The sequence below is a fragment of the Lithobates pipiens genome, unplaced genomic scaffold, assembly GCF_037356315.1.
Source record: "Lithobates pipiens isolate NorthernLeopardFrog02 unplaced genomic scaffold, aLitPip1_a1.2 Scaffold_30, whole genome shotgun sequence".
Classification (NCBI taxonomy): Eukaryota; Metazoa; Chordata; class Amphibia; order Anura; family Ranidae; genus Lithobates; species Lithobates pipiens.
In genome coordinates, this window is record NW_027507791.1 from 26,402,925 (window position 1) to 26,428,753 (window position 25,829).

At 52.2% G+C, this 25,829-nt stretch overlaps 1 protein-coding gene across 1 annotated transcript in view; it reads left to right on the forward strand.

The window, feature by feature from the left end:
* Positions 1-20,367, forward strand: part of LOC143942469 (lens fiber membrane intrinsic protein-like) — a 58,699-nt gene extending 38,332 nt beyond the window's left edge. The window contains exons 3-5 of the mRNA XM_077463778.1: positions 4,313-4,453; positions 19,814-19,948; positions 20,061-20,367. Coding sequence (XP_077319904.1) covers positions 4,313-4,453; positions 19,814-19,948; positions 20,061-20,128 — 344 coding nt within the window. The 3' untranslated portion in view covers positions 20,129-20,367. The remainder of the gene's footprint in view (positions 1-4,312; positions 4,454-19,813; positions 19,949-20,060) is intronic.
* The last annotated feature ends 5,462 nt before the right edge of the window (positions 20,368-25,829 follow it).

Genomic DNA, 25,829 nt, shown 5'->3' on the forward strand with positions numbered 1-25,829 from the left:
TTTCGAATAGTTCATAATGGCCTGAAAGTCCGTCCTCCTGTGCTGCACTTCAACCAAACCCTTCAAAATCTGACATACGTGTTCAGTACCCCGCCATTCACTGCCACTGAGAACCCAGCAAAGACCCTACACAAGCAGGGGTACAAGTGTAAATGCTGGGGGAGGGGAAGCTGTAAAGGATAAGTATGATAAAAGACAATCTGCCCTTTTATATGTGCAGGACTCGGGCTCTGTTAAATATAGTCAGTGTTAGGGTTAAATTAAGAAATTGATTACAGTTATGACTGAATTAGGGTTACAGGTATAGTCAGAATTAGCTGTGGAGTTATGGTTAGTGTTAGGTATGGAGTTATGGTTAGTGTTAGGTATGGAGTTATTGTTAGTGTTAGGTATGGAGTTATTGTTAGTGTTAGGTATGGGGTTATGGTTAGTGTTAGGTATGGGGTTATGGTTAGTGTTAAGTATGGGGTTATTGTTAGTGTTAGGTATGGGGTTATGGTTAGTGTTAGGTATGGAGTTATTGTTAGTGTTAGGTATGGGGTTATGGTTAGTGTTAAGTATGGGGTTATGGTTAGTGTTAGGTATGGGGTTATGGTTAGTGTTAGGTATGGGGTTATGGTTAGTGTTAAGTATGGAGTTATTGTTAGTGTTAGGTATGGGGTTATGGTTAGTGTTAAGTATGGGGTTATGGTTAGTGTTAGGTATGGAATTATTGTTAGTGTTAGGTATGGGGTTATGGTTAGTGTTAGGTATGGAATTATTGTTAGTGTTAGGTATGGGGTTATGGTTAGTGTTAGGTATTGAGTTATGGTTAATATTTCTGAGTCAGGGTCAGGATGAGGGTTATAGAGAAGATCTTGGTTGGGATATGTTGGTGTAGGGTGAATAGTCAGGGTCAGGATGAGGGTTATAGAGAAGATCTTGGTTGAGATATGTTGGTGTAGGGTGAATAGTCAGGGTCAGGATGAGGGTTACAATGAAGAGTATGGTTGGGATATGTTGGTGTAGGGTGAATAGTCAGGGTCAGGATGAGGGTTACAATGAAGAGTATGGTTGGGATATGCTGGTGTAGGGTGAATAGTCAGGGTCAGGATGAGGGTTACAATGAAGAGTATGGTTGGGATATGTTGGTGTAGGGTGAATAGTCAGGGTCAGGATGAGGGTTACAATGAAGAGTATGGTTGGGATATGTTGGTGTAGGGTGAATAGTCAGGGTCAGGATGAGGGTTACAATGAAGAGTATGGTTGGGATATGTTGGTGTAAGGTGAATAGTCAGGGTCAGGATGAGGGTTACAGAGGAAATCTTGGTTGGGATATGTTGGTGTAGGGTGAATAGTCAGGGTCAGGATGAGGGTTATAGAGAAGATCTTGGTTGGGATATGTTGGTGTAGGGTGAATGGTCAGGGTCAGGATGAGGGTTATAGAGAAGATCTTGGTTGGGATATGTTGGTGTAGGGTGAATAGTCAGGGTCAGGATGAGGGTTACAATGAAGAGTATGGTTGGGATATGTTGGTGTAGGGTGAATAGTCAGGGTCAGGATGAGGGTTACAATGAAGAGTATGGTTGGGATATGTTGGTGTAGGGTGAATATTTCTGAGTCAGGGTCAGGATGAGGGTTACAGAGGAAATCTTGGTTGGGATATGTTGGTGTAGGGTGAATAGTCAGGGTCAGGATGAGGGTTACAGAGGAAATCTTGGTTGGGATATGTTGGTGTAGGGTGAATAGTCAGGGTCAGGATGAGGGTTACAATGAAGAGTAGGGTTGGGATATGCTGGTGTAGGGTGAATAGTCAGGGTCAGGATGAGGGTTACAATGAAGAGTATGGTTGGGATATGTTGGTGTAGGGTGAATAGTCAGGGTCAGGATGAGGGTTACAATGAAGAGTATGGTTGGGATATGTTGGTGTAGGGTGAATAGTCAGGGTCAGGATGAGGGTTACAGAGGAAATCTTGGTTGGGATATGTTGGTGTAGGGTGAATATTTCTGAGTCAGGGTCAGGATGAGGGTTACAGAGGAAATCTTGGTTGGGATATGTTGGTGTAGGGTGAATAGTCAGGGTCAGGATGAGGGTTACAATGAAGAGTAGGGTTGGGATATGCTGGTGTAGGGTGAATAGTCAGGGTCAGGATGAGGGTTACAATGAAGAGTATGGTTGGGATATGTTGGTGTAGGGTGAATAGTCAGGGTCAGGATGAGGGTTACAATGAAGAGTATGGTTGGGATATGTTGGTGTAGGGTGAATAGTCAGGGTCAGGATGAGGGTTACAATGAAGAGTATGGTTGGGATATGCTGGTGTAGGGTGAATAGTCAGGGTCAGGATGAGGGTTACAATGAAGAGTAGGGTTGGGATATGCTGGTGTAGGGTGAATAGTCAGGGTCAGGATGAGGGTTACAATGAAGAGTATGGTTGGGATATGTTGGTGTAGGGTGAATAGTCAGGGTCAGGATGAGGGTTACAATGAAGATTATGGTTGGGATATGCTGGTGTAGGGTGAATAGTCAGGGTCAGGATGAGGGTTACAATGAAGAGTATGGTTGGGATATGTTGGTGTAGGGTGAATAGTCAGGGTCAGGATGAGGGTTACAATGAAGAGTATGGTTGGGATATGTTGGTGTAGGGTGAATAGTCAGGGTCAGGATGAGGGTTACAATGAAGAGTATGGTTGGGATATGCTGGTGTAGGGTGAATAGTCAGGGTCAGGATGAGGGTTACAATGAAGAGTAGGGTTGGGATATGCTGGTGTAGGGTGAATAGTCAGGGTCAGGATGAGGGTTACAATGAAGAGTATGGTTGGGATATGTTGGTGTAGGGTGAATAGTCAGGGTCAGGATGAGGGTTACAATGAAGAGTATGGTTGGGATATGTTGGTGTAGGGTGAATAGTCAGGGTCAGGATGAGGGTTACAATGAAGAGTATGGTTGGGATATGCTGGTGTAGGGTGAATAGTCAGGGTCAGGATGAGGGTTACAATGAAGAGTATGGTTGGGATATGTTGGTGTAGGGTGAATAGTCAGGGTCAGGATGAGGGTTACAATGAAGAGTATGGTTGGGATATGTTGGTGTAGGGTGAATAGTCAGGGTCAGGATGAGGGTTACAATGAAGAGTATGGTTGGGATATGCTGGTGTAGGGGGAATAGTCAGGGTCAGGATGAGGGTTACAATGAAGAGTAGGGTTGGGATATGCTGGTGTAGGGTGAATAGTCAGGGTCAGGATGAGGGTTACAATGAAGAGTATGGTTGGGATATGTTGGTGTAGGGTGAATAGTCAGGGTCAGGATGAGGGTTACAATGAAGAGTATGGTTGGGATATGTTGGTGTAGGGTGAATAGTCAGGGTCAGGATGAGGGTTACAATGAAGAGTATGGTTGGGATATGCTGGTGTAGGGTGAATAGTCAGGGTCAGGATGAGGGTTACAATGAAGAGTAGGGTTGGGATATGCTGGTGTAGGGTGAATAGTCAGGGTCAGGATGAGGGTTACAATGAAGAGTATGGTTGGGATATGTTGGTGTAGGGTGAATAGTCAGGGTCAGGATGAGGGTTACAATGAAGAGTATGGTTGGGATATGCTGGTGTAGGGTGAATAGTCAGGGTCAGGATGAGGGTTACAATGAAGAGTAGGGTTGGGATATGCTGGTGTAGGGTGAATAGTCAGGGTCAGGATGAGGGTTACAATGAAGAGTATGGTTGGGATATGTTGGTGTAGGGTGAATAGTCAGGGTCAGGATGAGGGTTACAATGAAGAGTATGGTTGGGATATGTTGGTGTAGGGTGAATAGTCAGGGTCAGGATGAGGGTTACAGAGGAAATCTTGGTTGGGATATGCTGGTGTAGGGTGAATAGTCAGGGTCAGGATGAGGGTTACAATGAAGATCTTGGTTGGGATATGCTGGTGTAGGGTGAATAGTCAGGGTCAGGATGAGGGTTACAATGAAGAGTATGGTTGGGATATGTTGGTGTAGGGTGAATAGTCAGGGTCAGGATGAGGGTTACAATGAAGAGTATGGTTGGGATATGCTGGTGTAGGGTGAATATTTGTGAGTCAGGGTCAGGATGAGGGTTATAGAGAAGATCTTGGTTGAGATATGTTGGTGTAGGGTGAATAGTCAGGGTCAGGATGAGGGTTACAATGAAGAGTAGGGTTGGGATATGCTGGTGTAGGGTGAATAGTCAGGGTCAGGATGAGGGTTACAATGAAGAGTATGGTTGGGATATGCTGGTGTAGGGTCATTACTACAGATTTATGGCAGAGAAGAATGCACCATACTCTCTATACCTTAATTTTCTCCTGCATTTGCTTGTATTTAGCGTTCTGGGACGCCACCCGTGCATTCATGTTGCTGTCTATACTGTCCAGTTTCGCTGGAATAATCCTGGGCCTTACCGCTTTCTCCAGTGGGGCCAAATCTGCTAGAACACGCTCCGCAGGAGTCACGTTACTGGTTGCAGGTAAGTGTTACCTAATGTCCTGGCTACCAATCAGAGGCTACCATCACACAGAACTGTATGCCAGAATTTATCCCATATATTATATTATACAGGATTTAGCACCAACAGTTTGCACAGCCCCTCCAATATACAGGGAGACAGTACAATTCAATGCAAAGGGGTTAGGTAGGCCCTGCTCATAAGAGCTTACAATCTAAACTGGCGTGACGATCCCTAGAAAAGCTTGTTTTTCTTTTTTTATATAAATTCATCCATCGCACTGCAGTGAACAGTTCTCTATCAGTCTGTTCATGAACTCCAGGCCACATGCAAGGACTTCCCTCACACAACTCTTCTGGCATCTGCCAGTGCAGCAATGCTGCCAACATCCACAGTGTCCATGTACATTCCCTGCGAGTATCTGATATACATCCACTAGGTGTCAGCAGACTGTAAGTAGCACATTGTAGACAGTTTATAGGAAGAATTAGACCCGGGTAAATGAGCTTGTGCTGGGAATTGTGAACAGTCTGATGGTTTTCGTCTTATTCCCCTCAAGCTCCATCACCTTTACCTTGAAAGAAATTATCACCATTAAGTTTCCCTTCGTCCAAACTTTTCAGCCAGGCAAATAAAATATACAGAGTACCTGTTGGACTCTCTGAAGCCTTTTGAATTCAGCCTATTCCAGGAATTGGAGGACAAGCATCTTCAGATGCTGAGAAATGAGTCCTGGCGGTGGCTTTGCCATGGCAGATACAGAAGTCCAGGCTACATAAAGAGGCAGTGTGCATCCTATTGGCTGGATGAAGCAGTAGACATCAGACGCTGAAGTCATGGCCATAGTTAGCTAAGCATGGGGCGCCAACACTTTCTTCTTGGTCCAACCTGTGGACCTTCCTGGCAGCCCTGTTAGAAGTATTGAAATGGGGTCTCATATAGTGAGGTGGGATGTGAGGTGACAGACCTGGAAGGAATGTGGACTTCAGAACTTTGTTACCAGTCATTGAGGCTGTTTAAAGAAGGAAATTAAATATAATTGTAAGGGCCGGTTCACACAGCGAGGCGATGCGAGGCGACACGACTCGCCTCGCCTCGCTCCCGCAAGTCGCCCCCGTTCTGTACAATGGAACCGTTCTGAGAGGAGCGACTCGAGTCGCTCCGACTCAGAAAAAAGGTTCCTGTACTACTTCTGGGCGACTTCGGGGGCGACTTGCATTGACTTCTATACAGAAGTCCTCTGCAAGTCGCCGCTGAGGTCCCCGCAGGTCGCGGCGAGGCAAGTCGGAGACGCCTCGCCGTGCCTCGCTGTGTGAACCGGCCCTAAGTGTGAGCAAAAGTTACCTTTCTCAAACAATGGACAGCGACATTGTGAGACCTGCGTGCAATTGGTCCACGAACTGTTTGTGAAAAGCCCACGTGTCTTTCACAATTTGGGGAGAAGCGGAAAGGCTTTTCTCTATAGAGAGATTGTGCTGCACCAAAGGGAACTGCTCTGTTGTATCTGTTTGCACAGGAAGGTAACCCTGGTAGATAATAGCATAGACATAGACAGAATCAGGACTTCAGACCACAGAATATTACTCCACATAAAGATTTGGTTTGTAAAGCTGCATAAGAAGTGGGGGAATGACTGACGGCAATGTGACCCGATTGAATGGCTAGCAGAGTCTTGTGATTAGGGCTCACTACATGAAAAAAACACCCACCGAGCGATCTACCGAGATCTACCTACCAGCAGCTCACAAATGGAATTAAAAATGGAGATGTTTGAAGAGATTAGCTATAAAACACGCAGGTTTGACCCCTGTGGGTGACTGAGGCCTAGGAAGGTGATGTGCATTTTCCCACATACACAGCGATTTCACAGGCCCCCTAGGGCCTAGGCCCCCCTCTCATCTACCATATCTAGATTCTGCTCTGTGAATGGAATGGTCATCCTCAAGGCCATGTGGGGTCCAGATAACTTCCTCCAAACAGAGCCAAAATAAACACAATTAATCAAGATACAGAAATACGTGACTACCCAGCGACTGGAAGTATTTACACCATCTATGATTAATGATCACTCCTAATCATGGTGTGGAGGAGAAGACTCCATTCCATATCAGTAGACTATTGTATTGAGCTATAGCTTTTCCTGCCCATGCATTAGACCCAGATATATTGTGTACATTATAGCCTGGTCAGTACATTCTCTATAATACTGTTTACACTGTAGATATATAGTGGGAAATAACGATGGTCTCCCCTGCAGATGGTGTAAGTTTTGCCCACTTACATAGAAATGAAGGGTCTATAATTCTTATCAGAGGTGTATTTTATATGATAGAGACAGAAGATCAACCAAAAATCCAGAAAAATCACACAATACAAATGTTATTAATGGAGTTGCAGTTCCATGAATAAAATAAGTATTTGATCCCCAAAAACATGACTTAGTAGTTGGTGAAGAAACTCTTGTTGGTGATCACAGAGGTCAGACGTTTCTTGTAGGTGGTGATCAGGTTTGCACACATCTCAGGAGGGATTTTAGTCCACTCTTGTTGACAGATCTTATCTAAATCCTTAAGGTTTCTTAGCTGTCGCTTGGAACCTCGAAGTTTCTGCTCCTCCATAAATTCTCTATAAGATTAAGGTCTGGAGACTGGCTAGGCCACTCCATGACCTTAATGTGCTTCTTCTTGAGCCACTCCTTTGTTGCCTTGGCGGTATGTTTTGGGTCATTCTCATGCTGGAAGACCCATCAATGACCCATCTTCAGTGTTCTGGCTGAGGGAAGAAGGTTCTCATCCAAGATTTTACTATACATGGCCCCATCCATTGGCCCCTCAATGCAGCAATGGCAGCCAGTACCTTTATCAGAGAAACCGCCCCAAAGCATCATGTTTCCACCTCCGTGTGTGACTGTAGGGATGGTGTTCATGTTTCCACCTCCGTGTGTGACTGTATGGATGGTGTTCATGTTCCCCCCTCCGTGTGTGACTGTAGGGATGGTGTTCATGTTTCCACCTCCGTGTGTGACTGTAGGGATGGTGTTCATGTTTCCACCTCCATGTGTGACTGTAGGGATGGTGTTCATGTTTCCACCTCCGTGTGTGACTGTAGGGATGGTGTTCATGTTCCCACCTCCGTGTGTGACTGTAGGGATGGTGTTCATGTTTCCACCTCCGTGTGTGACTGTAGGGATGGTGTTCATGTTTCCACCTCCGTGTGTGACTGTAGGGATGGTGTTCATGTTTCCACCTCCGTGTGTGACTGTAGGGATGGTGTTCATGTTTCCACCTCCGTGTGTGACTGTAGGGATGGTGTTCATGTTTCCACCTCCGTGTGTGACTGTAGGGATGGTGTTCATGTTTCCACCTCTGTGTGTGACTGTGGGGATGGTGTTCATGTTTCCACCTCCGTGTGTGACTGTAGGGATGGTGTTCATGTTTCCACCTCCGTGTGTGACTGTAGGGATGGTGCTCTTAGGGTCATAGTCAGCATTTTTCTTCCTCCAAACGCAGTAAGTCAAGCTAATGCCAAAGAGCTGAATTTTGGTCTCATCTGACCACAGCACTTTCTCCCAAAACTACTCTGAATCATTTAGATGTCCATTGGTAAACTTCAGACGGGCCTGTACATGTGTCTTCCTGAGGAGGAGGACCTGTGCATGTGTCTTCCTGAGGAGGAGGACCTGTACATGTGTCTTCCTGAGGAGGAGGACCTGTACATGTGTCTTCCTGAGGAGGGGGACCTGTACATGTGTCTTCCTGAGGAGGAGGACCTGTACATGTGTCTTCCTGAGGAGGGGGACCTGTACATGTGTCTTCCTGAGGAGGAGGACCTGTACATGTGTCTTCCTGAGGAGGAGGACCTGTGCATGTGTCTTCCTGAGGAGGAGGACCTGTACATGTGTCTTCCTGAGGAGGGGGACCTGTACATGTGTCTTCCTGAGGAGGGGGACCTGTACATGTGTCTTCCTGAGGAGGAGGACCTGTACATGTGTCTTCCTGAGGAGGGGGACCTGTACATGTGTCTTCCTGAGGAGGAGGACCTGTACATGTGTCTTCCTGAGGAGGAGGACCTGTGCATGTGTCTTCCTGAGGAGGAGGACCTGTACATGTGTCTTCCTGAGGAGGGGGACCTGTACATGTGTCTTCCTGAGGAGGAGGACCTGTACATGTGTCTTCCTGAGGAGGGGGACCTGTACATGTGTCTTCCTGAGGATGGGGACCTGTACATGTGTCTTCCTGAGGAGGAGGACCTGTACATGTGTCTTCCTGAGGAGGAGGACCTGTGCATGTGTCTTCCTGAGGAGGAGGACCTGTACATGTGTCTTCCTGAGGAGGGGGACCTGTACATGTGTCTTCCTGAGGAGGAGGACCTGTACATGTGTCTTCCTGAGGAGGGGGACCTGTACATGTGTCTTCCTGAGGAGGGGGACCTGTACATGTGTCTTCCTGAGGAGGGGGACCTGTACATGTGTCTTCCTGAGGAGGAGGACCTGTACATGTGTCTTCCTGAGGAGGAGGACCTGTACATGTGTCTTCCTGAGGAGGAGGATCTGTACATGTGTCTTCCTGAGGAGGGGGACCTGTACATGTGTCTTCCTGAGGAGGGGGACCTGTACATGTGTCTTCCTGAGGAGGGGGACCTGTACATGTGTCTTCTTGAGGATGGGGACCTGTACATGTGTCTTCCTGAGGAGGAGGACCTGTACATGTGTCTTCTTGAGGATGGGGACCTGTACATGTGTCTTCCTGAGGAGGGGGACCTGTACATGTGTCTTCCTGAGGAGGGGGACCTGTACATGTGTCTTCCTGAGGAGGGGGACCTGTACATGTGTCTTCCTGAGAAGGGGGACCTGTACATGTGTCTTCCTGAGGAGGGGGACCTGTACATGTGTCTTCCTGAGGAGGGGGACCTGTACATGTGTCTTCCTGAGGAGGGGGACCTGTACATGTGTCTTCCTGAGGAGGAGGACCTGTACACGTGTCTTCCAGAGGAGGAGGACCTGTACATGTGTCTTCCTGAGGAGGGGGACCTGTACACGTGTCTTCCTGAGGAGGGGGACCTGTACATGTGTCTTCCTGAGGAGGAGGACCTGTACATGTGTCTTCCTGAGGAGGAGGACCTGTACATGTGTCTTCCTGAGGAGGGGGAACTGTACATGTGTCTTCCTGAGGAGGGGGACCTTGCGGGGGCTTCAGGATTTCAATCCATGGTGGTGTATTGTGTTATCAATGGTTTGTTTGGTGACTGTGGTCCCAACTGCCTTGAGATCCTTCACAAGCTCCTCCCATGTAGTTCTGGGCGGATCCCTCACTTTTCTCATGACCATCCTCACCCCATGAGGAGAAATCTTCCATGGAGCTCCAGACTGAGGACAATTGATGGTTATTTTGTATTTCTTCCATTTGTGAATAATCTCTCCAACAATTGTCTCCTCTCACCAAGCTTCTTGCTGATGGTCTTGTAGCCCATTCCAGCCTTGTGCAGGTCTCCAATCTTCTCCCCGACCTCCTCTGACAGATCTTTGCTCTTCCCCATGATGGTGGTATTGTCTCTACCAGCTTTGCCCATCTAGAGAGGACATTTCTGCCCATTCTTCTTCTTTGTAGAATATCTCAAGCTCTGTCAGATTGGATGGAGAGCGTCTGTGATCAGCAATTTTCAAGTCTGGCCACAGATTCTCAATGGGATTTAGGTCTGGACTGTGACTGGGCCATTCTAACACATGAATATGCTTTGATGTAATCCATTCCATTGTAGCTCTGGCTGGATGTTTCGGGTCGTTGTCCTGCTGGAAGGGGAACCTCCGCCCCGGTCTCAAGTCTTCTGCCGACTCTAACAGGTTTTCTTCTAAGATTGTCCTGTATTTGTCTCCATCCATCTTCCCATCAACTCTGACCAGCTTCCCTGTCCCTGCTGAAGAAAACCATCCCCACCACATGATGCTGCCACCGCCATGTCTCACGGTGGGGATGGTGTGTTCGGGGGATGGGCGGTGTTAGTTTCCCCCACACATAGCGTTTTGCTTTTAGGCCATAAAGTAGAATTTTGGTCTCCTCTGACCAGATCACCTTCTTCCACATGTTTGCTGCCCCCTCCCCCACATGGCTTCTCACAAACTACAAACAGGACTTCTTATGACTTTCTTTCCTCAATGTCTTTCTTCTTGTCACTCTTCCATAAAGGGCAGATTTGTGGAGAGACGACTAATAGTTGTCCTGTGGACAGATTCTCCCCCTGAGCTGTGGATCTCTGCAGCTCCTCCAGAGTTACCATGGACCTCTTGGCTCTTCTCTGATGAATGCTCTCCTTGCCCGGCCCGGTCAGTTTAGGTGGACGGCCGTGTCTTGGTAGGTTTGCAGTTGTGCCCATACTCTTTCCATTTTCCGATGATGGATTGAACAGAGCTCCGTGAGATGGTCAAAGCTTGGGAGATTTTATTATAACCCAACCCTGCTTTATACTTCTCCACAACTTCATCCCTGACCTGTCTGCTGTGTTCCTTGGCCTTCATGATGCTGTTTGTTCACTAAGGTTCTCTAACACACCTCTGAGGGCTTCACAGAACAGCTGTATTTATAATGAGATTAAATGTCACACAGGTGGACTCTATTCACTAATTAGGTGACTTCTGAAGGCAATTGGTTCCTCTAGATTCTAGTTAGGGGTGTCAGAGTAAAGGGGGCGCCATACAAATGCCCCCCCCCCCCACACTTTTCACATATTTATTTGTAAAAAAAAAAAAATTGAAAACCATTTATCATTTTCTTTCCACTTCACAATTATGTGCCACTTTGTGTTAGTCAATCATATAAAATCCCAATAAAATATGTAGCAAAGTCCTGGGTCCCTTGAGGCCTAATGGTGACCTCCAGAGTTAGGGCCAGCTGGCATCCTCCTGTGTAGAGGGGGTTACAAGGCACGTGGGTGTAATGCAAGATGGAATGATGGGTGCCAGACACTTTTTGACTGCAAAGAGATTTATTGTCTCTTAAACAGAACTGTGGGAGAGAGGGTTAGGGCCAGGACAACCTTCGGTAGATGCAATGATAATTGCCAGACTCCGAGACTTCTATAGGTAGACAGCTATACAGGTGAAGGCCTCCGGCCAGACAGAACTTCTGTTTAGGTAGGACTGCTGTCTCCTATGGCAATAATCTTGTAGCAGTTACTAACGGTAGTTGTATTCAACTATTGGCAACACAAACAGTTCTCTGCTGTCCCTGGCATGGCACTCGCTGATGCTCCACAAGCGTCACCTCTGCTGTCCCGTTGGGTCCCTGGCATGGCACTCGCTGATGCTCCACAAGCGTCACCTCTGCTGTCCCGCTGGGTCCCTGGCATGGCACTCGCTGATGCTCCACAAGCGTCACCTCTGCTGTCCCGCTGGGTCCCTGGCTTGGCACTCGCTGATGCTCCACAAGCGTCACCTCTGCTGTCCCGTTGGGTCCCTGGCATGGCACTCGCTGATGCTCCACAAGCGTCACCTCTGCTGTCCCGTTGGGTCCCTGGCTTGGCGGTCGCTGATGCTCCACAAGCGTCACCTCTGCTGTCCCGTTGGGTCCCTGGCTTGGCACTCGCTGATGCTCCACAAGCGTCACCTCTGCTGTCCCATTCAGTCCCTGGCATGGCACTCGCTGATGCTCCACAAGCGTCACCTCTGCTGTCCCGTTGGGTCCCTGGCTTGGCACTCGCTGATGCTCCACAAGCGTCACCTCTGCTGTCCCGTTGGGTCCCTGGCTTGGCACTCGCTGATGCTCCACAAGCGTCACCTCTGCTGTCCCGTTGGGTCCCTGGCTTGGCACTCGCTGATGCTCCACAAGCGTCACCTCTGCTGTCCCGTTGGGTCCCTGGCTTGGCACTCGCTGATGCTCCACAAGCGTCACCTCTGCTGTCCCGTTGGGTCCCTGGCATGGCACTCGCTGATGCTCCACAAGCGTCACCTCTGCTGTCCCGTTGGGTCCCTGGCTTGGCACTCACTGATGCTCCACAAGCGTCACCTCTGCTGTCCCGTTGGGTCCCTGGCATGGCACTCGCTGATGCTCCACAAGCGTCACCTCTGCTGTCCCGTTGGGTCCCTGGCTTGGCACTCACTGATGCTCCACAAGCGTCACCTCTGCTGTCCCGTTGGGTCCCTGGCTTGGCGCTCGCTGATGCTCCACAAGCGTCACCTCTGCTGTCCCGTTGGGTCCCTGGCATGGCACTCGCTGATGCTCCACAAGCGTCACCTCTGCTGTCCCGTTGGGTCCCTGGCTTGGCGCTCGCTGATGCTCCACAAGCGTCACCTCTGCTGTCCCGTTGGGTCCCTGGCTTGGCACTCGCTGATGCTCCACAAGCGTCACCTCTGCTGTCCCGTTGGGTCCCTGGCTTGGCACTCGCTGATGCTCCACAAGCGTCACCTCTGCTGTCCCGTTGGGTCCCTGGCATGGCACTCGCTGATGCTCCACAAGCGTCACCTCTGCTGTCCCGTTGGGTCCCTGGCTTGGCACTCACTGATGCTCCACAAGCGTCACCTCTGCTGTCCCGTTGGGTCCCTGGCATGGCACTCGCTGATGCTCCACAAGCGTCACCTCTGCTGTCCCGTTGGGTCCCTGGCTTGGCACTCGCTGATGCTCCACAAGCGTCACCTCTGCTGTCCCATTCAGTCCCTGGCATGGCACTCGCTGATGCTCCACAAGCGTCACCTCTGCTGTCCCGTTGGGTCCCTGGCTTGGCACTCGCTGATGCTCCACAAGCGTCACCTCTGCTGTCCCGTTGGGTCCCTGGCATGGCACTCGCTGATGCTCCACAAGCGTCACCTCTGCTGTCCCATTCAGTCCCTGGCATGGCACTCGCTGATGCTCCACAAGCGTCACCTCTGCTGTCCCGTTGGGTCCCTGGCTTGGCACTCGCTGATGCTCCACAAGCGTCACCTCTGCTGTCCCGTTGGGTCCCTGGCTTGGCGGTCGCTGATGCTCCACAAGCGTCACCTCTGCTGTCCCGTTGGGTCCCTGGCATGGCACTCGCTGATGCTCCACAAGCGTCACCTCTGCTGTCCCGCTGGGTCCCTGGCATGGCACTCGCTGATGCTCCACAAGCGTCACCTCTGCTGTCCCGTTGGGTCCCTGGCTTGGCGGTCGCTGATGCTCCACAAGCGTCACCTCTGCTGTCCCGTTGGGTCCCTGGCATGGCACTCGCTGATGCTCCACAAGCGTCACCTCTGCTGTCCCGTTGGGTCCCTGGCTTGGCGCTCGCTGATGCTCCACAAGCGTCACCTCTGCTGTCCCGCTGGGTCCCTGGCATGGCACTCGCTGATGCTCCACAAGCGTCACCTCTGCTGTCCCGTTGGGTCCCTGGCTTGGCACTCGCTGATGCTCCACAAGCGTCACCTCTGCTGTCCCATTCAGTCCCTGGCATGGCACTCGCTGATGCTCCACAAGCGTCACCTCTGCTGTCCCGTTGGGTCCCTGGCTTGGCACTCGCTGATGCTCCACAAGCGTCACCTCTGCTGTCCCGTTGGGTCCCTGGCATGGCACTCGCTGATGCTCCACAAGCGTCACCTCTGCTGTCCCGTTGGGTCCCTGGCTTGGCACTCGCTGATGCTCCACAAGCGTCACCTCTGCTGTCCCGTTGGGTCCCTGGCATGGCACTCGCTGATGCTCCACAAGCGTCACCTCTGCTGTCCCGTTGGGTCCCTGGCTTGGCACTCACTGATGCTCCACAAGCGTCACCTCTGCTGTCCCGTTGGGTCCCTGGCTTGGCACTCGCTGATGCTCCACAAGCGTCACCTCTGCTGTCCCGTTGGGTCCCTGGCTTGGCACTCGCTGATGCTCCACAAGCGTCACCTCTGCTGTCCCGTTGGGTCCCTGGCTTGGCACTCACTGATGCTCCACAAGCGTCACCTCTGCTGTCCCGCTGGGTCCCTGGCATGGCACTCGCTGATGCTCCACAAGCGTCACCTCTGCTGTCCCGCTGGGTCCCTGGCATGGCACTCGCTGATGCTCCACAAGCGTCACCTCTGCTGTCCCGTTGGGTCCCTGGCTTGGCGCTCGCTGATGCTCCACAAGCGTCACCTCTGCTGTCCCGCTGGGTCCCTGGCATGGCACTCGCTGATGCTCCACAAGCGTCACCTCTGCTGTCCCGTTGGGTCCCTGGCTTGGCACTCGCTGATGCTCCACAAGCGTCACCTCTGCTGTCCCATTCAGTCCCTGGCATGGCACTCGCTGATGCTCCACAAGCGTCACCTCTGCTGTCCCGTTGGGTCCCTGGCTTGACACTCGCTGATGCTCCACAAGCGTCACCTCTGCTGTCCCGTTGGGTCCCTGGCATGGCACTCGCTGATGCTCCACAAGCGTCACCTCTGCTGTCCCGTTGGGTCCCTGGCTTGGCACTCGCTGATGCTCCACAAGCGTCACCTCTGCTGTCCCGTTGGGTCCCTGGCATGGCACTCGCTGATGCTCCACAAGCGTCACCTCTGCTGTCCCGTTGGGTCCCTGGCTTGGCACTCACTGATGCTCCACAAGCGTCACCTCTGCTGTCCCGTTGGGTCCCTGGCTTGGCACTCGCTGATGCTCCACAAGCGTCACCTCTGCTGTCCCGTTGGGTCCCTGGCTTGGCACTCGCTGATGCTCCACAAGCGTCACCTCTGCTGTCCCGTTGGGTCCCTGGCTTGGCACTCACTGATGCTCCACAAGCGTCACCTCTGCTGTCCCGTTGGGTCCCTGGCATGGCACTCGCTGATGCTCCACAAGCGTCACCTCTGCTGTCCCGTTGGGTCCCTGGCTTGGCACTCGCTGATGCTCCACAAGCGTCACCTCTGCTGTCCCATTCAGTCCCTGGCATGGCACTCGCTGATGCTCCACAAGCGTCACCTCTGCTGTCCCGTTGGGTCCCTGGCTTGGCACTCGCTGATGCTCCACAAGCGTCACCTCTGCTGTCCCGCTGGGTCCCTGGCATGGCACTCACTGATGCTCCACAAGCGTCACCTCTGCTGTCCCGTTGGGTCCCTGGCATGGCACTCGCTGATGCTCCACAAGCGTCACCTCTGCTGTCCCGTTGGGTCCCTGGCTTGGCGCTCGCTGATGCTCCACAAGCGTCACCTCTGCTGTCCCGCTGGGTCCCTGGCATGGCACTCGCTGATGCTCCACAAGCGTCACCTCTGCTGTCCCGTTGGGTCCCTGGCTTGGCACTCGCTGATGCTCCACAAGCGTCACCTCTGCTGTCCCATTCAGTCCCTGGCATGGCACTCGCTGATGCTCCACAAGCGTCACCTCTGCTGTCCCGTTGGGTCCCTGGCTTGGCACTCGCTGATGCTCCACAAGCGTCACCTCTGCTGTCCCGTTGGGTCCCTGGCATGGCACTCGCTGATGCTCCACAAGCGTCACCTCTGCTGTCCCGTTGGGTCCCTGGCTTGGCACTCGCTGATGCTCCACAAGCGTCACCTCTGCTGTCCCGTTGGGTCCCTGGCATGGCACTCGCTGATGCTCCACAAGCGTCACCTCTGCTGTCCCGTTGGGTCCCTGGCTTGGCACTCACTGATGCTCCACAAGCGTCACCTCTGCTGTCCCGTTGGGTCCCTGGCATGGCACTCGCTGATGCTCCACAAGCGTCACCTCTGCTGTCCCGTTGGGTCCCTGGCTTGGCGCTCGCTGATGCTCCACAAGTGTCACCTCTGCTGTCCCGTTGGGTCCCTGGCTTGGCACTCGCTGATGCTCCACAAGCGTCACCTCTGCTGTCCCATTCAGTCCCTGGCATGGCACTCGCTGATGCTCCACAAGCGTCACCTCTGCTGTCCCGTTGGGTCCCTGGCTTGGCACTCGCTGATGCTCCACAAGCGTCACCTCTGCTGTCCCGTTGGGTCCCTGGCATGGCACTCGCTGATGCTCCACAAGCGTCACCTCTGCTGTCCCGTTGGGTCCCTGGCTTGGCACTCGCTGATGCTCCACAAGCGTCACCTCTGCTGTCCCGCTGGGTCCCTGGCATGGCACTCGCTGATGCTCCACAAGCGTCACCTCTGCTGTCCCGTTGGGTCCCTGGCATGGCACTCGCTGATGCTCCACAAGCGTCACCTCTGCTGTCCCGTTGGGTCCCTGGCTTGGCGCTCGCTGATGCTCCACAAGCGTCACCTCTGCTGTCCCGCTGGGTCCCTGGCATGGCACTCGCTGATGCTCCACAAGCGTCACCTCTGCTGTCCCGTTGGGTCCCTGGCTTGGCACTCGCTGATGCTCCACAAGCGTCACCTCTGCTGTCCCATTCAGTCCCTGGCATGGCACTCGCTGATGCTCCACAAGCGTCACCTCTGCTGTCCCGTTGGGTCCCTGGCTTGGCACTCGCTGATGCTCCACAAGCGTCACCTCTGCTGTCCCGTTGGGTCCCTGGCATGGCACTCGCTGATGCTCCACAAGCGTCACCTCTGCTGTCCCGTTGGGTCCCTGGCATGGCACTCGCTGATGCTCCACAAGCGTCACCTCTGCTGTCCCATTCAGTCCCTGGCATGGCACTCGCTGATGTTTTCCCACTTCTCCCCTGTTCCCGGCTGATGAGAAGTCGGCTCTGGTGTTGGCCTCGGCTCACTCACAGTGGTCTCCGTTAATAAGGTGGATGGTCCATTAGTGGTGACAACTTCTACCTCTGACCACAGCTGGTTCCTTGTCCGGCTGAACCGATACTTCTGGTTGGACTACATGCCAGTAGTCCCAACTCTACGCTGCTCTCCCACTCCTGGAAATGCCCTCAGGTTGCCTGGCAGCCCAATGTCCCCAGGATAGGCCTCAGGTTTCTGGCCTAGCAGCCCGGGGGGGGCAACATAACACATCTCTACCCAGACAGCTGTCCAGGTGGCACAGAACCCCGATCACCCGAGTCCACCCAAATAAATAGGCTCTCCCAAGTGGGCAAAACGTACACAATCCGCGGGGAGACCATCGTTCCCCCCACTGTATATACAGGTCAGAATACAGTATATATATATATATAGCACAGTGACCACCTATGGAGTGTATGCTGTATCCTCCATTACACTGCAGTATATATACATACATACACAATATATTGTGTCGTCCCCCCCCCCCCCGGTAGGACTGCCACCTCTTCTTCAAGCCAAATCCCAACACTCTATGGGCACACAGCAATTTTATGGGGGGACTCAGAGCACCCCTTACATCAGAGTCCTCAGAGCACCCCTTACATCAGAGTCCTCAGAGCACCCCCTACATCAGAGTCCTCAGAGCACCCCTTACATCAGAGTCCTCAGAGCACCCCTTACATCGGAGTCCTCAGAGCACCCCCTACATCTGAGTCCTCAGAGCACCCCTTACATCAGATTCCTCAGAGCACCCCTTACATCAGAGTCCTCAGAGCACCCCTTACATCAGATTCCTCAGAGCACCCCTTACATCAGAGTCCTCAGAGCACCCCCTACATCAGAGTCCACAGAGCACCCCTTACATCAGAGTCCTCAGAGCACCCCTTACATCAGAGTCCTCAGAGCACCCCTTACATCAGATTCCTCAGAGCACCCCTTACATCAGAGTCCTCAGAGCACCCCCTACATCAGAGTCCACAGAGCACCCCTTACATCAGAGTCCTCAGAGCACCCCTTACATCAGAGTCCTCAGAGCACCCCCTACATCAGAGTCCACAGAGCACCCCTTACATCAGAGTCCTCAGAGCACCCCCTACATCAGAGTCCTCAGAGCACCCCTTACATCAGAGTCCTCAGAACACCCCTTACATCAGATTCCTCAGAGCACCTCTTACATCAGATTCCTTCCATATACACTGAACAATAATTTTAAAAAACTTATAACACTAATCATGGCCCCTGTACTGCACTGCATTGGATGTACTATTGTACTGCATTGGATATGGCCACTCCCGCAAAGGTCTCTGGGTTTAGCCAATCAACAGATGTCATTATATCTAGAAGGTTGTGTATTTGTAGTGTAGGAGCACAGGGCTGCCCCATATAGTTCCCTACAGTTAGGGTTGGGAACCCTGTATTGAGGGGTAGGTAGCGTAGGTACCTTGGAAGCCCTTAGAGGCCCCCAGAATAGTGAGGGCAGTGTACCACAGATAGCTCTGAACCCTGCTAGTGGGGGGCATCATGGGTAAGAGGTCTCTGTATATAGCCCTGTGGAAGTCTACCTAGGGTGGTTGATTATAGGATGCAGTGCAAGGTTCAAGACATGGAAAGATGCCCCATTCAAGGTCCAGTTTGAGGGAGTTTGCCCCCAGAGAGGATGGAGGAAGAGGAGGTGCAGGATTATCAGGCCTTTGGCATGGGATGTAGGAGTCTGGCAAACCCCTAAAGATACGGGCGCTAATCTCTGATGCTGCTCGAAAGCATTTAAATATGTAAATCAACTGCGGACGCCTGCCTTTACACACACACAACCTTTAATGTCATCCCAGTCTTAGTCCGGAGGGTTCAATATTGAGTTGGCCCTTTGCAGCTATAACAGCTTCCCCTCTTCTGGGAAGGCCGTCCACAAGGTTTAGGAGGGTGTCTATGGGAATGTCTGACCATTCTTCCAGAAGAGCATTTGTGAGGTCAGGCACTGATGTGGGATGAGAAGGCCTAGCTCGCAGTTCGCACTCTAATTCATCCAAAAGGGGTTCTATCGGGTTGAGGTCAGGACTCTGTGCAGGCCAGTCAGGATCCTCCACCCCAAACTCCCTCCTCCATGTCTTTATGGACTTTAATTTGTGCACTGGTCCAAATCATTTGGTGGAGGGGGATTATGGTGTTGGGGGGGGTGGAGGGGGGATTATGGTGCGGGGGTTGCTTTTCAGAGGTTGGGCTTGGCCCCTTAGTTCCAGTGAAGGGAATTCTTAAGGCGTCAGCATACCAAGACATTTTGGACAATTTCATGCTCCCAACTTTGTGGGAACAGTTTGGGGACGGCCTCTTCCTGTTCCAACATGATTGCCCACCAGTGCACAAAGCAAGGTCCATAAAGACATGGATGAGCGAGTTTGGGGTGGAGGAACTTGCTTGGCCTGTACAGAGTCCTGACCTCTACCTGATAGAACACCTTTAGGATGAATTAGAGCGGAGACTGTGAGCCAGGCCTTCTCATCCAACATCAGTGCCTGACCTCACAAATGCTCTTCTGGAAGAATGGTCAAACATTCCCATAGACACCCTCCTAAACCTTGTGGACGGCCTTCCCAGAAGAGGTGAAGCTGTTCTAGCTGCAAAGGGCCAACTCAATATTGAACCCTCCGGACTAAGACTGGGGTGTCATTAAAGGTCATGTGTGTGTAAAGGCAGGCGTCCCAATACTTTTGGTAATATTGTGTGTGTGTGTATATATATATATATATATATATATATATATATATATATATATATATATATATTTGGCTGTGGGGCATGCTGTGACCTCTCCCTCTCCTCTGCAGGCTTCTTCGCTCTTCTGGCCTTGTCCGTATACACAGGTGTGACCGTGAACTTCTTCGGGAAACGCTATGCCGATTGGCGATTTTCCTGGTCGTATATTCTGGGCTGGATTGGAATTATTCTTACCGTGTCAGCAGGTATGAGATTTGACATCTTCCATATCATGGAGAGGAACGTGTCCTCCAGCTTGTTCCTCCAGTGATGGCAAATCCTGGAGAGAAGATTGATCTCTGTGTCTTCTCCTTCCAGGAATCTTCCATATCTGTGCCTATGCCAGAAGCAGCCCCCAGGAGGCGGGCAATGTGTCCAGTGGATGAGACCCAGCTCCTCCCCCTTTGTGACCCAGCCCCTGCGGGGACTCACATGGATCCGCAGAGGATAGCAGCACCTCCCCCGCTGTCTCTGTATTCACCGTTTTTCTATTTTGTATTGAAGACACTCGCTTTTATACTGTGTATGGACTGACTGTGCCAAATCCTCCCACTGGACTGCAGCTTGAATATTGATATTATCTAGAAGATGTCTCAGTGTCAATAAAATATCCAAGTAAAAACGCTTTCTGATCATCGATATGTGGGGAAAGGGTTACAATTGAAGTCTGTGTGCCGCCATGGTTGTTGTTGAGTAGAGATCTCTGTCAGTTTCTTTTTCTGTCTTCACTTCCTGTCCCAGAGACACGACAGGAAGTTAGAGAAAATCTGTGCTGGGCATTCCCCGGGTGCCCCGCTGGAAGACTTCCACTTACCTCTTATTCTGAGGATAACTAACCTCTTGGATTTTCATTTGTAGCGCCCCCCGGAGTCCTCTAAAGGCAGGGCGCCACCTCCAGACATGGGGCGAGAATTGGCATGTGCCCCGGTGCTATAATGGGGAGTTTTAGAAATGGGGCCGCAGTCATTTTAGATCTTTTCAAAGCTTTAATCTAGAACTTGGAAGAAGGTAGAAGATGAGGGGGTTGGGGGTCCCAAATACTGGTGTTCTGTCAAAAACTGTCCGGCCATCGGATAGTGTCCATCCCGTACTGCGCAGGCAAGAGCGGGGGCTTCATACCGAAGGGAAATTTGATAACCCCTCCCACATTTTAAAGTAAGTCCAGCCCAAGCCCGACATCACTTTGGGGGGGAGGGGTTTAGGCTCACATGCTGGTTACTGCCTGGCTGGGCTGCGGCCTATTCTAATTCTGTCCAGAAGGCCTCAGTGACAGCTCACTTGAGCTGGCTGATCAATGCCCATCAATGCAGCATCACCAGTGCCCATCAATGTGGCCTGATCAGCCTCAACAGTGCCCATCAATGCAGCATCACCAGTGCCCATCAGTGCAGTCTGACCAGCCTCACCAGTGCCCATCAATGCAGCCTGATCAGTGCCCATCAATGCAGCATCACCAGAGCCCATCAATGCAGCATGATCAGTGTCCATCAATGCAGCCTGATCAACCTCACCAGTGCCCATCAATGCGGCCTGATCAGCCTCAACAGTGTCCATCAATGCAGCCTGATCAGTGCCCATCAATGCAGCATCACCAGTGCCCATCAGTGCAGTCTGACCAGCCTCACCAGTGCCTATCAATGCAGCCTGATCAGTGCCCATCAATGCAGCATCACCAGAGCCCATCAATGCAGCATGATCAGTGTCCATCAATGCAGCCTGATCAACCTCACCAGTGCCCATCAATGCAGCATGATCAGTGTCCATCAATGCAGCCTAATAAACCTCACCAGTGCCCATCAATGCAGCCTGATCAGTGCCCATCAATGCAGCATCACCAGAGCCCATCAATGCAGCATGATCAGTGTCCATCAATGCAGCCTGATCAACCTCACCAGTGCCCATCAATGCAGCATGATCAGTGTCCATCAATGCAGCCTGATCAACCTCACCAGTGCCCATCAATGCGGCCTGATCAGCCTCACCAGTGCCCATCAATGCAGCCTGATCAGTGCCCATCAATGCAGCATCACCAGAGCCCATCAATGCAGCATGATCAGTGTCCATCAATGCAGCCTGATCAACCTCACCAGTGCCCATCAATGCAGCATGATCAGTGTCCATCAATGCAGCCTGATCAACCTCACCAGTGCCCATCAATGCGGCCTGATCAGCCTCAACAGTGTCCATCAATGCAGCCTGATCAGTGCCCATCAATGCAGCATCACCAGTGCCCATCAGTGCAGTCTGACCAGCCTCACCAGTGCCTATCAATGCAGCCTGATCAGTGCCCATCAATGCAGCATCACCAGAGCCCATCAATGCAGCATGATCAGTGTCCATCAATGCAGCCTGATCAACCTCACCAGTGCCCATCAATGCAGCCTGATCAGTGCCCATCAATGCAGCATCACCAGAAGGCCTCAGTGACAGCTCACTTGAGCTGGCCGATCAATGCCCATCAATGCAGCATCCCCAGTGCCCATCAGTGCCGCCTGATCAGTGCCCATCAATGCAGCATCACCAGTGCCCATCAATGCAGCCTGATAAGTGCCCGTGCACCCACCCAAGTGGGGGCCAACCCGATAGTCCAGTCTGGCCCTGTATAGCCCAAGTTCCCGGCCAACCCCAGGCCTTGGGATTCGGGGCTCATAATTGTCAATGACCAGTATGAGACCCAGGGCTTTTTGGGAGCCCACTCGGGGCTATAGCCTAGGTCAGCCCCCCCCCCTCCCGACGCCACTGCTTCAAGCTGACCCGGCCCATGAAACATGACTGCCTGCACTCGGGTGACACACTCCAGGGGGTAGAGAGGTCTTAGGTGATGCAGACAATCAATGCACCTGATTTCCAAGAAATGTCTAATCTGACGGGTCCCTCCAATCACATAACATCTGCCATCATAGAAATACCCCAACCCATACAAAGCCCAAAGGCTGGAAACGATTGCACAGACCCCATGGATGGTGAGCTCACTCGTCCCTTGGCAGTCAGCACCTCTCATCCAGATGGATCTGAGGCTGCTGGACTTCAAATTTTCAGCCCCCACTTTTTTCTTTTCTGAGGTACAACGCGGGGGGGAGGGGGAGAGGAGCAGATCGGGCCCTCTCTCCTCTCCCCTCTGTGTGTAGGGGGAGGGGGGATTGATAGTATTGGCTTTGGGCAGCATGAAATAGAGTATAACAGACACTCTCATCTTAGACAATTGCAGCCAGCAACCCTGCTGGGAAGCCATAGTCCGGTCTGAATAATGTGGCTGGGTATCAGACAGTTTGAAACCCGGACACATGATTCTAAACCTGAACTGTCTGGGTGAATCCCGGACAGTTGACAACCCTAGTCATGGCCACACAAGGATTCACTTAGGGACTTGTACTGTATAAAGTGGTGAATCTGTAGCATCCTCTACCCCAGGTAGGATGTGCTAGAAGTAGGTGTTGTGTTTTTACAGCCAGTGCAGGTAGATTTAGGCAGACCTTGCTGTGAGCTAGGCCCGTATGTTTTGATCTGGGTGATGGGAGTGGTTGAAAGTAGCACCAGGTGACTGACATGTACATCTCTCTGACACCTCCTCTGTTTCTGGGAGGATCTAGAAAAGAGGCAGGGCAGAGGATTGTAGTGGCATGGAGTGCATCTGGGAGCCCTGACCAATCCCCAGCTAGGATTGGCGGGGGAAGGCCTCCTATATACACTCTCGTTCAGCCTGCTGGGGGAGGATTTTTTTTGGGTGGAAGGACTAGTGGTGTAGTATTAGGCCTTGGAGGGAGCCCCCTTTCTGGGAACTGGGAAGGAACCCCTTCATACAAGGCTATCTCGGGGTGTCCTGAGCAGGAAGAGGGCAGCGGGGAGCACTGCCGGGAAAGTCCCTGGGAGGGATCCATTCCGGGCCGGTGAGTGACAGTCACTGGGAGGGTTCCGGGTTGGGGAGTGACGGGCACGGTATGGAGGGATCCATTCCGGGTCGGAGAGTGACGGGCACGGTGTGGAGGGATCCATTCTGGGTCGGTGAGTGATGGGCACGGTGTGGAGGGATCCATTCCGGGTTGGTGAGTGATGGCATGGTGTGGAGGGATCCATTCCGGGGCGGTGAGTGACGGGCATGGTGTGGAGGGATCCATTCCGGGTCGGTGAGTGAGGGGCACGGTGTGGAGGGATCCATTCCAGGTCGGTGAGTGATGGGCACGGTGTGGAGGGATCCATTCTGGGTCGGTGAGTGACGGGCATGGTTGTGGAGGGATCCATTCTGGGTCGGTGAGTGATGGGCACAGTGTGGAGGGATCCATTCCGGGTCGGTGAGTGATGGGCACGGTGTGGAGGGATGCATTCCGGGTCGGTGTGTGATGGGCATGGTGTGGAGGGATCCATTCCGGGGCGGTGAGTGACGGGCATGGTGTGGAGGGAACCATTCCGGGTCGGAGAGTGACGGGCACGGTGTGGAGGGATCCATTCCGGGTCGGTGATTGACGAACACGGTGTGGAGGGATCCCTTCCGGGTCGGTGATTGACGAACACGGTGTGGAGGGATCCATTCCGGGTCGGTGAGTGATGGGCACGGTGTGGAGGGATCCATTCCGGGGCGGTGAGTGACGGGCATGGTGTGGAGGGAACCATTCCGGGTCGGAGAGTGACGGGCACGGTGTGGAGGGATCCATTCCGGGTCGGTGATTGACGAACACGGTGTGGAGGGATCCCTTCCGGGTCGGTGATTGACGAACACGGTGTGGAGGGATCCATTCCGGGTCGGTGAGTGATGGGCACGGTGTGGAGGGATCCATTCCGGGGCGGTGAGTGACGGGCATGGTGTGGAGGGAACCATTCCGGGTCGGAGAGTGACGGGCACGGTGTGGAGGGATCCATTCCGGGTCGGTGATTAGTGATGGACGAACTTCCGACGGGACGTTTCGCGAACGCGAAATGCGAACGGACCCAAACGTTCGCGAAACCGAACGTTCGCCGCGGGCCCCATTGACTTCAATGGGAGGCGAACTTTGCAAACCTTCATGTCGAATTTGCGGCCACGTGGTAATTATTAGGGGGTAAAACGTAGTCCCACCATCTGGACAATGACATAATACATGTATGAGGTGAATTTGGGATCGATAACTACAAGCATTTTTATTTTATTTGGGAAATTGTTCTAACAATTCAGGACTATGGAGCTAATGAAGGCAATGGAGGAGAGGGAAGGTCAGGGACCAGGGTAGGCAAAGAAGAGGGTGCAGGAGATGATCACCAGCAGCGTGACATACCGGAATGACACATGCACCGTGATAGAGGCATCTGACAGCAGCACCGTAATACAGAGCACTGACAGCAGCACCGTGACATACAGCGCTGACAGCAGCACCGTGACATACAGCGCTGACAGCAGCACCGTGACATACAGCGCTGACAGCAGCACCGTGACATACAGCGCTGACAGCAGCACCGTGACATACAGCGCTGACAGCAGCACCGTGACATACAGCGCTGACAGCAGCACCGTGACATACAGCGCTGACAGCAGCACCGTGACATACAGCGCTGACAGCAGCACCGTGACATACAGCGCTGACAGCAGCACCGTGACATACAGCGCTGACAGCAGCACCGTGACATACAGCGCTGACAGCAGCACCGTGACATACAGCACTGACAGCAGCACCGTAAGCAGCCCCAGGAGGAAGTCAGCACAGCACAGGGATGGTGTGATCCCCTCATAATAAGAACCCCCAGGAGGAAGTCAGCACAGCACAGGGATAGTGTGATCCCTTCATAATAAGAACCCCCAGGAGGAAGTCAGCACAGCACAGGGATATCATAAGCAGCCCCAGTAGAAATATGACACCGCTCAACCTCTTCAAAGAGGAGGGTAGGGGCATATAGTACGGTGTGCTTTTTTGGGTCAAGGAAGTGAGCCAAATGAATTAAGAAGGTCTGTGTGCTTGATTAAAAAAATAGTTTATAGACATATACATGGTCTACTGGTCACATGTGTTGAATTCCTCCGAGATCCATGCCTCATTCATTTTTAGAAATGTGAGGTAGTTAACACTGTGGTGAGCTAGGCGAGTACGCTTATCGGTCACAATCCCCCCTGCTGCGCTGAAC